General features: G+C 59.0%; 2 protein-coding genes across 4 annotated transcripts; both read left to right on the top strand.

Moving 5' to 3' along the window:
* Positions 1-2,453: 2,453 nt before the first annotated feature.
* ZNF593 (zinc finger protein 593) lies at positions 2,454-3,656 on the top strand. Its single transcript, XM_042834640.1, has 3 exons — positions 2,454-2,650; positions 3,122-3,184; positions 3,295-3,656. The coding sequence occupies exons 1-3, from the start codon at positions 2,454-2,456 to the stop codon at positions 3,434-3,436; spliced, it is 402 nt and encodes a 133-aa protein (XP_042690574.1). The 3' UTR covers positions 3,437-3,656.
* A 2,184-nt stretch (positions 3,657-5,840) lies between these two features.
* On the top strand, positions 5,841-12,032 carry CNKSR1 (connector enhancer of kinase suppressor of Ras 1). Of its 3 annotated transcripts, none has more exons than XM_042834632.1 (21): positions 5,841-5,897; positions 6,216-6,373; positions 7,017-7,207; positions 7,285-7,369; positions 7,561-7,602; positions 7,678-7,944; positions 8,021-8,080; positions 8,448-8,516; positions 8,682-8,801; positions 8,930-9,009; positions 9,337-9,419; positions 9,525-9,670; positions 9,834-9,873; positions 9,948-10,138; positions 10,219-10,292; positions 10,395-10,466; positions 10,548-10,621; positions 10,785-10,849; positions 10,927-11,029; positions 11,282-11,463; positions 11,538-12,032. In XM_042834632.1, exons 1-21 carry the CDS (start codon positions 5,846-5,848, stop codon positions 11,736-11,738), a joined length of 2,355 nt encoding a protein of 784 aa, XP_042690566.1. In that variant the 5' UTR covers positions 5,841-5,845; the 3' UTR covers positions 11,739-12,032. The 3 variants fall into 3 exon arrangements, with proteins under 3 accessions (XP_042690566.1, XP_042690565.1, XP_042690564.1); XM_042834631.1 differs by having other exon boundaries at positions 9,337-9,449; positions 9,966-10,138; XM_042834630.1 differs by having other exon boundaries at positions 9,337-9,449.
* Positions 12,033-12,351: the final 319 nt, after the last annotated feature.

The following is a 12,351-nucleotide window of genomic DNA, read 5'->3' as shown; positions in this document are numbered from 1 at the left end:
TGACCACCAGCTCCTTCCTCAGCCCACACCTCTTCACACCTCAGCAGCCAGTCAGCCTATTTCAACATCTTCAGACATCCTCTCCTGGATGCTGGATCCCCAGCGCTGGCAAGAAAGAAATAAAAATAAAAGCGCAGCGCAGGCCAGAAGCATCCCACTGCCTTCTGCTAGAGATGTGGGGTGGCTGGGAGCAGAGTGAGGAGGCCATGATTACACAACACGATGCTGCGCCACTGAACGTGAGCACAAGGAGTTGAGTTTGGAGGGATTTGTTTTCGGTTTTTTTGGGGGGGGGTTGTATCAAAATATTTATACTTGAGACTATGTGAAAAGCTTTCAAGGATGACCTGGCCTGTTCAGAAATGATGCCATTGCAGATTTTTTCTGGGTAAAGATTAAAGTTTGCTAAAAACTTTTAAAATGATTTTAAATTTATTTCTATAAGGTTTGATTTCATTCCTGACACTAACACCTCTCCATAATCTTGGCAGCAGACAGGAAAGCCTCCATTTCAAGTCGCAACCATTTATTTCAGCACTAGAGAAGAATCAGGTCTGTAGAGATACTGAGACCTTTCTCTCTAAACAAAAATCTTCTTTACCAACTTGGAGGAGTAAGTCCTCACATTTCCAAGCATTACACCGAGGACTGCAGTCAGTACTTGATAGCAAAACTTAGCAGTCTCAATCCAACCTTGTGTAGCCTAGATCCCAGAATAACCTCTAGCAACTCTGCTTACTTATTTTCTCTTCTGCTTGAAACTAGGGGTAGGATATAGACCAGAAAATAAGGACAAGATTTAACAGTTCTTACCATGACCCCTACTGGCTCCAGTGGGAAATTGCCTGGGCTCAAAAATGCCAGCACTGTATCTCCAGGGACAAGAGGTGGGTAAACCAGGAACTAAAAGATGGATTTGATTTTAATCCATCTTGGCACCCACGGAAATGTCTATGTGAAAAAAGTACTACTGTCGTCATTCCGCTACTGTTTGATCCATCTGGCTGACTTGGTAATGTGATAAAGGTACGTAAGGTGAACGATGGATCCTCACCTTCACAGAAACTGCATCCCTTCATTCTACATTTCTTACTGCCAGTTTAACCCAACAACTTGCATCATAAAACTCAGTACTGCGCATGTCTTTGGAGGTTGAACCAAAGTCCTTTCTGGGTAGGACCATGTCCAGGAGCCACCACCTCAGAGTGGGACATGAAGGGCAAAGGTACCAAGCATTGCTCCTTCCAGTCTACGCAAACCACACTGTGGAAGGCCCCAGGAGACACAGTGTCTTCCAAAGTCACCCAGTTCCTTGTTTCAAAGCAATCCTGGATGCCCCTTCATGCAGGCATGGCAGTTCTTTGTGTTCAGTATTGCAAACGGTGTATCATTATATACCTTTCCAAAATTTTACTGTCCATCCATGCATCCAAGCAGACAACCAATCAAGTAGTCTTCATATTTCTTTCTCCTATGGTTTTCATTCATGGAAAAACTCAATCCAAGCTAACCTTTTGGTGGCAGCAGACCCACCTCACACAGTAAAAGGAAAAAGGAACACAAAGTATGAGTGCAACATAAATTATTTGCAAGTGTATACAGAATGTACCCTAGAGCACATTGAGGAGCTCTGGGAGCACACTGAGGTGCCCTAAGTTAAAGTGGGGAGTTCTGGGAGTCCTCTAAGGATCACTGGGAACCTCGAGGGCATTGCAAAGCACTCTGAGGAGCTCTGGGAATACACTAGGGTTCACTGCAGCACACCAAGGGGTCCAGGGATTCTGCTGAGATACACTGGGAGGACTCTCAGAAATCCCAGAGCAAACCAAGCAGCTCTGGGAGGATTCTACGGTGCCCCCAGAACACATGGGGTGGCACCTGGAAGCCTCAAGGCCGCACTGAGCAGTCACTGAAGCTCCCCCGATGACAGTGAGGAGAAGTAAGAGGACTCCAGCGCGGCCTAGAGCACACTGGGGGCCTTGGGAGCCCACTAGGACACGCTGCAAACCCTGGAGCACAAAGATGAGCTGTGTCACCACTACAGGGCGGCCCATAGGATACAATGGGCGGTTCGTGAGTTCCTCTAAGGCACACTGGGAAGAATCCCGTACAGCCAGTAGCGCTCGCAGCGCTGCACGGCGCCACCTCGCTGAGCGCAACGCGCTACTGCAGCTTTCAGCTCGCTCCGACTTCCGCTTGTCTGTGCGCATGCTTAGTACGGCGCGGAGGACCTTTGACCATAGAGTCTGGCAGCACAGAGCGGCCAAAGCACGAGGAAGAGTGACTTCCAGTGAGCAGGAAGAGAGGGGGCGGGGATGGGGCGGGGACATGCAAATTTACTTCGGCGTCGCGCCAATCGGCTGCACACGGGGGCCACTGGGGGCGTGGCCCAGAGGCGCGGGGCGGAGCTATTTTCTCCCGCGCCTGCGCAGTGCTTCTTCCAGTCGGCCGCCATGTCGCCGCGCAGCAGTCGCCGCACGGGCGCGCACCGGGCGCACTCGCTGGCCCGGCAGGCGAAAACAAAGCGGCGGCGCCGGGACTTGGATGAGATCCACGCGGATCTGGAGCCCGGGCGGGCTGCCCGGCTGCTGCGCCAGGAGCCCGACCCCGACCTGCCGGGCTGTGCCCAGTTCTACTGCCTGCACTGCGCGTGCGTGGGGTCGTGGTGGGGAGTCCTGGTGGGGGGTCTGTGAGGTTCTTTTGGGGCGAGTGGGGAGAGAGCGGAGGTCGGTGGAGGTCAGTGGAGGGGGATGGGGTTCCTGGGGTTGGGGAGGGGAAACGCTTGTCTTGGGAGTGGTTTTTGGAGGGGGCGCCCTGGTGTCTCGAGGTGCTCATGGGGAGGCTGGGGGTCCTGGGGAGGAGTTCTTAGGGGAGGGTCCTGGCTTGCGGGGCAGGGGATCTTGGCGGAGACCTGGTGGGGTAGGAGGGATTCCTGGTGTGGGTTATGGCTGGAGAGGGGTCTGGGTCTGGGGAAGCTCTACATTCTGAGCACTGATTCTGCGCTCTGGTGGTACCTCAACCGTGGGGGTGCTGGGTCTGGAGGTGGAAGGTTCCCAAATCCTCACAGGCTCCCGAATCCATACTTCCCCTGACCGTGGCCTCTTGCCCTTCTATCCCTCAGGCGCTACTTTGTGGACCTGACAAGCATGAAGGAGCACTTCAGATCCAAGGTGCATAAGAAGAGGTAATAGGGGGGTGCTGAGCAAAGCTGTGCCCAGCCCCATGACTAGAATAAGAAGGACAGTGGTGATGCCCTTCATCCATTCACTTCCAACCCATTTCTGTCCCCCACAGGCTGAAGCAGCTGAGCGAGGAGCCCTATACACAGGAGGAGGCCGAGCGTGCTGCTGGGATGGGCTCCTACATCCCTCCAAAGAAGGTCCATGTGCAAACCCAGCCCCTGGATGAAGTCGTTGAGATGGAGGCATCCAGCTGAGGGTCCCTTTGCTACTGTGCTGCTGAAAGGACTCTTTGTTCAGCTCTTTGCCAGGCGCTAATGAGGAGAAGCAGCCAGCGTGCTCCTGGGTGCCCTGGCTGCGTCCCCATTCCTGGGGGAAAGAATGGGTAGCTGTGCAGTGTTCCACTCGCCTCTTTGCTTTCAGAGGTGCCTCTGCTGGAGTCAGAGGTTGAGTTACCATTAAAATATGTTAACCAAACGCTGACATTGGAGCTCTCTGGGGCAGGATGGCAAAGCCCCTTTGTTCTGCCCTCCTAGGGGGAGGGATCCCCACCCGCTGGGGGTTATGCTCCTGAATGAAGTCTTCATCAAGCACTTGGGTTTATTGTAAGCAGCTCACTGTGGGGCTGGCCCTGCTCTTTTGGGCCTTGAAGAGGGCATGCTAGTGTTCCCCCCCCCAGCAAGTACACTTCTAGGCTTATAGAAAATCAATGTCATTGAGTTTTGGTCTGGTGGAACTGTGCAAGTGAGGGGCTGGGGCCGTGCATAGGGCATGATGTGGTCCCCTCATTGCATCCCCCCACCTGCTTCTGCTGATCACATGGCATTGTGTCCCTGTGCTGCTGCTGGTGGCAGTGCCAGTACTGCATGAGCCACTCATCAGGGGTTTTTCCTCCCTGCTGCTTAGCAGTGCGACAACAACACAGCTTTGTTCAGAGGGAAAGGATTTATTTCCATGCACCCTGCCTGGATTTGTTCCCCCCTGCCTTCAGAGATCAAAGCAACCAAATCCAGCTGTCAGCATCCAACCCTCTGCCGGGGGGGAGCAGCCTCACTCTCCGCTCAGGGTCAGTGAGCATGGGGAAGGGGAAGGCTGTGGTTGCACTGGGAGAAGCACTGACTGCTCTTTACCCTTGGGTAGGAGGCAGCCCCATGTCCACACGTTTCAGAGGCTGTTCCTGGTCCCAGTGCTTTATTAGCTAATGCCATTCAGAGCTGACCTCCTTTCAGCCTCTAAGGGGGGAGTGAATATGGCACTCGGCTCCTCCATCCGCTCTTCCATTTTCTGGTTTCGTTCCCGATCCTGGGGCTTCAGTGGGGCCTGGGGCTGTGCTGGTGGCCCTGGGCCCTGCTAGCTGCATCCCTTCATGTTGTTGAGGGCTTGAAACAACTTTGTGACCTATCCTGTGGCATCCTGGCTCCCAAGACAGGGATAGATGTATGTTCCCCAGCTCCAAGGCATGGACGGACAGGATGGGGCAATGGCGTAGGTTGGCAGGGGGGAGTTATGGCACCATCCCAAGGCCTAGATGGGGACCTGGGGACCATCCCCATGGCCCATCAGGGCTGTGGGGGGACCTTGGGTGTCCCAGCCATCCTCCGGGCGCTGTAGAGGGAGAGGCAGAGCCCAGCAGCCGCCAGCAGCAGGGCCGTGGGGGGCAGCACCCGCTCCCTGGGCTCAGCCCCCCGTCCCGCTGCCAGCTGCATCTGGAGGAGATAAAGAAGGCGGCAATGGCAGACCCCGGCCCCAAGACCCCAGCAGGGGGATTACGTGGCCTGAGCACCCCCATCGCACCCAGCTGGTGTCTATTGGGGTGCCCCCCAGCACCCTCACGGCCTGCTCGGGGCGAGAATAGGGCAGAGTGCAGCCCCAAGGCCTGCCGGCCGTGTGGAAGGGTTGCGGCTCCTCCTGAGCTCCACAGCCTGCAGATCTCACAGGCAGGGCTCTGTGCTCCCCGTGAGCCAGGACAGGGCCGAGCACGGCTCTGTGGCCTTCGAGCCGCATGGGCAGGATCTTGGCGTGCCCCTGAGCCCCCTCCCAGCCCCGTGAGCCCCTTACCTGGAGCAGGCGGAAATAGCCCGGGGTCAGGCGGCGGGGGCGGATGATCATGGTGCGGAGGGAGCAGCAGGTCGGACCCACGGCCCCTCGCACACAGCGGCGCAGCGCGGCTGTCAGCAGCGATCAGCGCCCGCTGCTCCCCCAAGCGCACACAGTGCGGCGGGGCGGCACGGAGGCGTTTCGGGGGGGAACCAGGGCGGGTTTGTGCCTTGGAAAAGACGTGGTTGGAGGTGAGGCCAGCGCCTGGCCTCAATTTCCCCATTGCAATGGAATCGTGTTCAAGGGGGGACTGCAAAATCCCCATCGGTGTGGTTGCGTCAGTGTTGTGAGTTGTACCAGGCCTCAGCTCTGGTGCAGGGGGAGTCACAGCTCAGCAGGGGGAGCGGAGGATGGAGCTCCCCGCAGTGAGGAGTTTTGATGGCCGCATGTCACTGTCTGCAGCCTGAGTCACTGGGGTGCGTCGCAGTGCCTCACCCCACAGCGCCGTACCAGGACGCAGGGAGGAGAGCAGGCAGGAAGCTGTGGTGAGCAGCACGCAGGTGCGCCAATGGGGCTGCCCTCACCTGGCGCAGGTGAGCAGCGACGAGGGCGGTTCCAGCCCCGCCGCCATGGAGCCTGTGGGCGCTTGGGGCCCTGCGCAGACTGCGGCCTGGCTGCGAGGTGAGAGCCCCCCGCCCCAAGACCCCCAGCGAGGGAGGAGCTCAGCCCCCGGGTGGGAGGGTTGCGTCCCTGCTTTGGGAGCAACGCCATGGCGGCGGTGGGAGCCCGTTCCCCAACCTTTATTCTTCCTTTTCCCAAAACCCTGAGGGATTTCAAAGGGAAAGAGGTGGGGGCTGTGAGCACGGTGCTGGCTGAGGTCTGGCATGCTCAGTGCATGGACGGAAGCAAGTGTCACCCTCCACCGTGGGGTTATCCGAGCCAGGGGACAGTGGGTGGGTGGCAGGGTCTCCCCCTCACCGTGTGCCTGGCTCTCAGCAGGGCTGGACGCAGCCGTGCAGGGGTATCCCTTCGAGGAGTGGGGTCTGGAAGGCACTGAGCTGCTGAGGCTGTCAGAGGGAGCTCTGGAGGCGCTGGGAGTTTGGCGTGTGGGACACCAGGAGCTGCTGCTGGAGGCCGTGGAGCAGCTCAGAGCCCTGGTGAGCAACGGTGCGATGGGTGGTGGAGTCTGGGATGGATGGAGGGGGCACACAGAGACAGTGTGGGCTGGATGGAAGGGGGACATCAGGTTACTGTGGGCTGCCGGGAGAGGGGACCTGGGGACACTCTGGGATTGATGGATTGAAGGGGGACGTGGAGACAACTGGACTGGGTGGGACATGGAGAGTTGCCCAGCGCTGGATAGAGCAGGGGGACATAGGGACATCCTGGGCTGGTTGGAGTTTGAGGAGGGGAAAAGGGGACACGTGGATCTCAACAGAGTTGGGACGTGGGGACACTCTGGAATGGACGGAGGTTGAAGGGAGACACGGAGATAGCATGGGCTGGATGGAATAGGATATTGGGGTACCCTGGCTGCATGGAGAGGGGGATACTGGGACACCCTGCACTGTATGGATGTTGAGGAAGTGACATGGGGACACAGTGGGCTGGTTGGAGGAGGGATACCGTGATACCTGGACTGGATAGGACATGGGGGGTTACCTAGGGGTAGATGGAGCAAGGGGACACTCTGGGCTGGATGGAGGGGGGAACACTGAGATTGCCCTGAGCTGAACAGGAAAGGCTGTGGAGGAATCCTGGCCACCACTGACCACTGTCCTGGCCATGTCCTCACTGCAGGACACAGAGCTGGTGAGCACCAGCCTGCGAACACTGACAGAGAGGCTGCGGGAGCTGGCACAGTGCACTGAGACCGTGGTACTTGAGGGCTCACCCGGGGGGACCACCCCACAGCCACCCCTCATCGCCCTGCTGACCTGTGTTGTCGACCTGATTGGAGCTGCCAAGAGGCTCTTCTCCTGGCTCAACAGGTCTGGGGCAGGCAAGGGGCACCCATGGGTGCTGTGCACAAATTCCCTGGTGCTGAGCTCTCAAACCTCCCTTCCAGATACCTCTTCTCCACCCTGAATGACTTTTCATCCACTCGGGACATCGTCCTGCTCTGTGCCCGCCTGGTGGAGGTGCTGCAGATGGTGGGTGGCCACACAGCCACATGGCCATGGTGATGGGCACGGTGTGGGGAAGGCAGCCAGGCAATCTCCTACCCTCAAAGCCCCTTCTGTGTTGGAGATGAGGGAGAGATGGGGTGAGGGAGAAGGTGGTGGGGAGGGCTGGAAGAAGCATGCTGATCTGTCTCACTCATCCCTCTTATTTTTCCTCCCAGGACTGCTCTACTGCAGAGAAGAACAGCCAGATTCTGTGTATAGTGAGTGCTAGATAAAGAGGGGGCTGTCGGCATAGGGGTCCCAGCAGTGCTCCATCTCCATGTTTTTACCCACAGTGCCAGCACATCATAGGCATCTGTGAGAACATCGTGGGCTGCAGTCCCCCAGCACTGCTGGACCACAGAGCCATGCTGCAGCACGTGGAGCTGGCACTGCCCCTCACACCATGTGATGGCCCTCCAGATTCCCCCAGCACCCCTACACTGCCCCCTGGCCTGTGGGACAGCCCCCCAACATCTCCCAGCATCCCAGTGCTGCCTCCTGAGACTCCAGGGAGCCCTCCAGCATCCCCCAGCACCCTGATGCTGCCCTACAACCCACTGGTGAGATATCCACTGCCCTGGTGCCCCTTACCCCCCCTCATCCCCCCTCACTCACACCTCCCCCACTGCCCTGCAGGGTCTGGAGATCACCTCCACCAGCTCCTGCCTGCACTTTGTGTCCATGACCAACTCGGAGGTGAGCTGGGGCCCATCCCCTTCTTGTCTGTCACTGTACCCTGGTGCCACCTTGTCCCCACTTTTACACTTGGCCATTTGGGACATTGGAGCCTGTCAGGCTGGGTCCTGGGAGCTTCTTAGGCCTTGTGCCACTCTCCCATCCCCAGACTGCTGGATGGCTGCACGTGGCTGAGTCTGGGCAACTCATGCCATGAGTGGCTGCAGCTCATCCCACCATCCCCCCCACCTGGACCCTTGCAGCTGCCCAACGCCGGGGTCAGTCCCCGGGTTAATGGTTAAACCCACTCTCTCCAAGCCACCCCGCCCCCAAGTCCTCCCAGCCAGGAAAGCTCCGTAAAGCTCCCTGCTGCCTGTATTTGCTCCAGGCCCTGGCTGTGCACGGGGGTCACATCCTGCCCGGGGACGAGATCGTGCAGGTCGATGAGCAAGTGGTGGTGAGTTGGGAATGGGGACACGTGGGGATATTGGTTTGGCCGGGACGGACCCCAGTACAGCTGGAGTTGAGGGGTGCTTGCCTCTGGCTGGGAAGGATTTGGGGAATGCAGGAACTCAGATGCAGGGGTTGGGCTGTGCCCCTACTCACCAGGTGCCCTTGGCAGGTGGGTTGGACACGCATCAACCTGGTGAAGAAGCTGCTGGAGAAGGATAGCAGAGCGTCACTTGTGCTGAAGAAGCTGCCCCTCAGCCTGCCTGGTTCCCCCCTGAGCACTAGGCAGCAGGTGAGCATTCCCAGTACTCCCAGTGCCAGACAGGGCTGTGCTGGGACAGAGCCAGGTGTCTACAGCCCTATGGGAGGTCATCCCAGAATGTGGCAATGCAAGGTGAAGCACTGAGGCTCCATCTACAGGTGCCGGCTGCCTTTCTGGATGCTGTGGATCTCCCCAAAAGCAGCGAGTGCCCCAGCAGCCCCTCGTCCCCGGCATCCAGGTGAGCTTTGACCTCGCATCCCATCGCCGCAGAGCAGAGCCTTCATGTGAGCAGCCCGGGCAGCTGCCAGGAGTCTTAAGCAACACGCATACACAGAGAGAAGTGCCTCTGTTTGTAATTAATTCACTTGGTAACGTTTTAATGGGGAGGAAACTATATTTAGAAATGACCCTTCTCCTCTCCCGGAATGGAAAGAAGCGCGTCGAGCCGTTGGCTCCGCAGGCTGAGCTCACTGCCGCTGGGAGCTTTTCCGGGTGGGAGCAATACTGGGAGCTCCACGGCCGGGCAGGGGGCACTGTGTGGCTCAGGGGGCCCTTCTCCCCCCAGCACCACTGCCGACGCAGACTCAGGGCCAGACCCCAGCACTGACGAAGACAAACACAGCACAAGCCTGCGCAGGGAGGACGTGGGTGAGCTCCGGCCGGCAGCACTCAGTCTCGGTATGGAGGAACCGAGGAGAAAGATTCACCTCTCCCCTTGGGACAGGAGGCTGCAACCTTGCTCACTGTTTACAGGTGCTGGGAAGGACGTGGTGTGGGAGGCCAGCACCCCACAAGGCACCCCAAGCTCACCGTGTGCCTTCCAACCCTGCACAGCAGAGTTCAGCCCCACAACAGCCCCCAGGACACAAAGTGCAGAGCCCAGCCAGACCCCCAGGGAGGTGAGAGCTGGTGGGAGCATGGAGCTTTGGGGGGCATCCATGGGGGCACGAGGATTGTGTTGGGGGGCAGCCTGCTGAGTTTGCTGCTGAAGGATGAGTGAGGTGGGGGCCCCACAGGGCTGTGGGTGCTGTGCTGCTTCAACCTTCATCTGTCTCCTTCCAGGACAGCCCTGAGACAGGACAGACAGGACGCAGAGCCAAAGGTGAGTGGGACGACAGTGACAGCAGGCTGGGGTGAGGCGGGCTGGGGGCTCGTCCCACCGCCCCACACCTGAAGCACCCCAAAATGCTGCAGGAGTGGCGACCAGGCTGAGCCGCCGGCGGGTCTCATGCCGGGACCTGGGCCGGGCAGACTGCGATGGCTGGCTACTGAAGAAGAAGGACCACGTGGGCTTCATGGCCCAGAAGTGGAAGCGCTGCTGGTTTGTGCTGAAGGGCCACACGCTCTACTGGTACAACCACCCCAACGTGAGTGGGGATGCCCTCACACTCTGCCACCAGGCTCTGTGCCAAGGCAGGCAGTGGACAGGACCGCGTGTCCCCCACAGGATGACAAGGCTGCAGGTCTCATCAATGTGGCCACTTACAACCTGGAGAGCACAAGGGAGCAGAAGAAGAAATAGTGAGTGGGCACTGCGGTGCTGGTGGGGTCCCTGCAGAGCAGCGGGTGCTTTGACACGGGGGAGGCAGGACATGGGCTCAGGGCAGCATGTGTTCCTCGCAGTGTCTTCCAGCTCTCCCATGAGAAGTACAAGCCCTTTGTCTTCGCTGCGGAAACGCTGGCAGATTTGAGCATGTGAGTGATGTGGCAGCTTGTAGTGGTCCTGCTGCAGTGGGCTGTCCGTGACCCACTGTCTGTCTGGCCTTTTTTCCCTAGGTGGGTCAGCCACTTGATCACAGCTAAGACAAAGCATGCACTAGCCCACCAGCCCGTCCCACACAGGGAGGAAGGTAACATGGAGGAAGGAGATGGGGAGCGGGTGGGAGCGTTGGGAATTTTGTCCACGATTTGGGGAAAGTGAGAAACGGAGAGGAGGTGCATGGGGGTGGTGCTCGGCGCTGCTGCTGGGACTGGCCCAGGATCTCTGCTTCTATCCCCCCCCATGGCCTCCAGACTGCTACAGCGAGACAGAAGCTGAGGACCTTGATGATGAATCTCCCCGACCTGGCTTTGACTCGGTGAGCAGCCCTAAGGGACACCCCAGGGTGGGACAGCTCATCCCCATTATCTCATCCCCATCTCATCTCTTCTCCAGCCAAAGAAAAGGCTGCAGAACGCCCCAGAGAAAGCCCAGCTCTTCCAGACCAGTGGTGAATCCAGCAGCCCTCAGAGCAGCCCTCAGCCCCATTCACCTGTAGGTAGGTGCTGGTCGGCAACGAGGGACTCTATGCCCTGTGCTAAAAGGGGCGCATCCCTGTCATCCTGGGTGTGTCCTTTAACCAAATTCACAGCTGCCCTGTTTTGAAGTGCAGAGGCTAATCTTTGTCTTTGCAGCTCTGAGGGGTTGTGTTTTGGCGTCCAAACTCCCCTTTGGATGTGGGCTATAGGTGAGGGTGCCCCAGCGGGGTTTCGGGGTTACCCTATATCATGGTGTCCATCTCCACGCTCAGAGTCCTGCGAGGAGGATCTTGAGAGCCTGATGTGGTGCCTGAGGCAGGGCGGGGTGTCCCTCATCGGGCGGCAGCGCTTCCTGACACAGGAGCAGTGCCGTAAGTCCTTCATCCGGCGCAACAAGAACCCCCGCATCAACGAGAAGGTGCACGCGGTGCGGGCCCTGCAGAGCACGCTCAAGGTGGGATCCCACAGCCCTTCCCCATCCCCTGCTCCTGCCAACACAGCCCCAAAACGCGTCCTTCCCCTCTGCAGGCGAAGCTGGCGGAGCTGCAGGCCCTTGAGCAGCTGCTGGATGATGCCGCGCTGACCTCCGAGAAGTTCCAGCGCTGGAAAGAAGAGCACCAGGACCTGTACCAGGAGCTGCAGGAGTGGTGGGCACGGCAGCAGGGCCAGGACAGCGGCGGGGGTCACGAGGCTGAGCAGAGGCCTCCAACAGGAGCAGCCGAGCCCTGATGCCCCCCGGACCCCAGCAGGAATCATTCCCCATTGAACTCACAGCACTGTGGGTGCTCTGCCTGTCCTGGATCGGTGCGTGGGGGTTTGGTGACATTTCAGAAGGTTCAGCCCCCCACAGTGGCTTCTGCTGCATCGCCCACAGGGGTGGGACACCGCAGGGCCAGTCCTGCTTTTTTCTGAGGACGCTTTCACAGTGAGGACAGGGGCTTTCTCCAGGAGGAACGCGTCCCCAATGCAATGCCTCCAGCCGGGCTCTCTTCTGCAGCAAATAAATCGCTGACAGCTGTGCCACGTGCCGAAGTGTCTCTGCGGTGACATCCGGCCCCCCACACCACGTGCCGCCGTGCTCCCGGGGAAGGGAGGAGCCGACAGAGCCCTCCAGCACCGCTGAGCACTCGCATAGCCAGCATGGGAGGATTCGGCTGCTGGACCCGGAGCGGAGGGGCAGCGCGGAGCTCCGCTCTCTGCTGACGGCCACTGCGGAGCTCCCCCACTTCGGGCCGGAGCTACCCACACCTCAGCGCACCACCCGCACTGCGCACGCGCAAGAAAACAGCAAACCCCGCCCCGCGGTGGCGGCTGCCGACACTTTTCCTCCACCGAACGCCGT

This window comes from Centrocercus urophasianus, unplaced genomic scaffold, assembly GCF_019232065.1.
Source record: "Centrocercus urophasianus isolate 14NV4802_14NV808 unplaced genomic scaffold, USGS_Curo_1.0 seq_48, whole genome shotgun sequence".
Lineage (NCBI taxonomy): Eukaryota > Metazoa > Chordata > Aves > Galliformes > Phasianidae > Centrocercus > Centrocercus urophasianus.
Note: the sequence above shows the minus strand (reverse complement) of the source record. Positions and strands in the feature narration are given on the sequence as shown.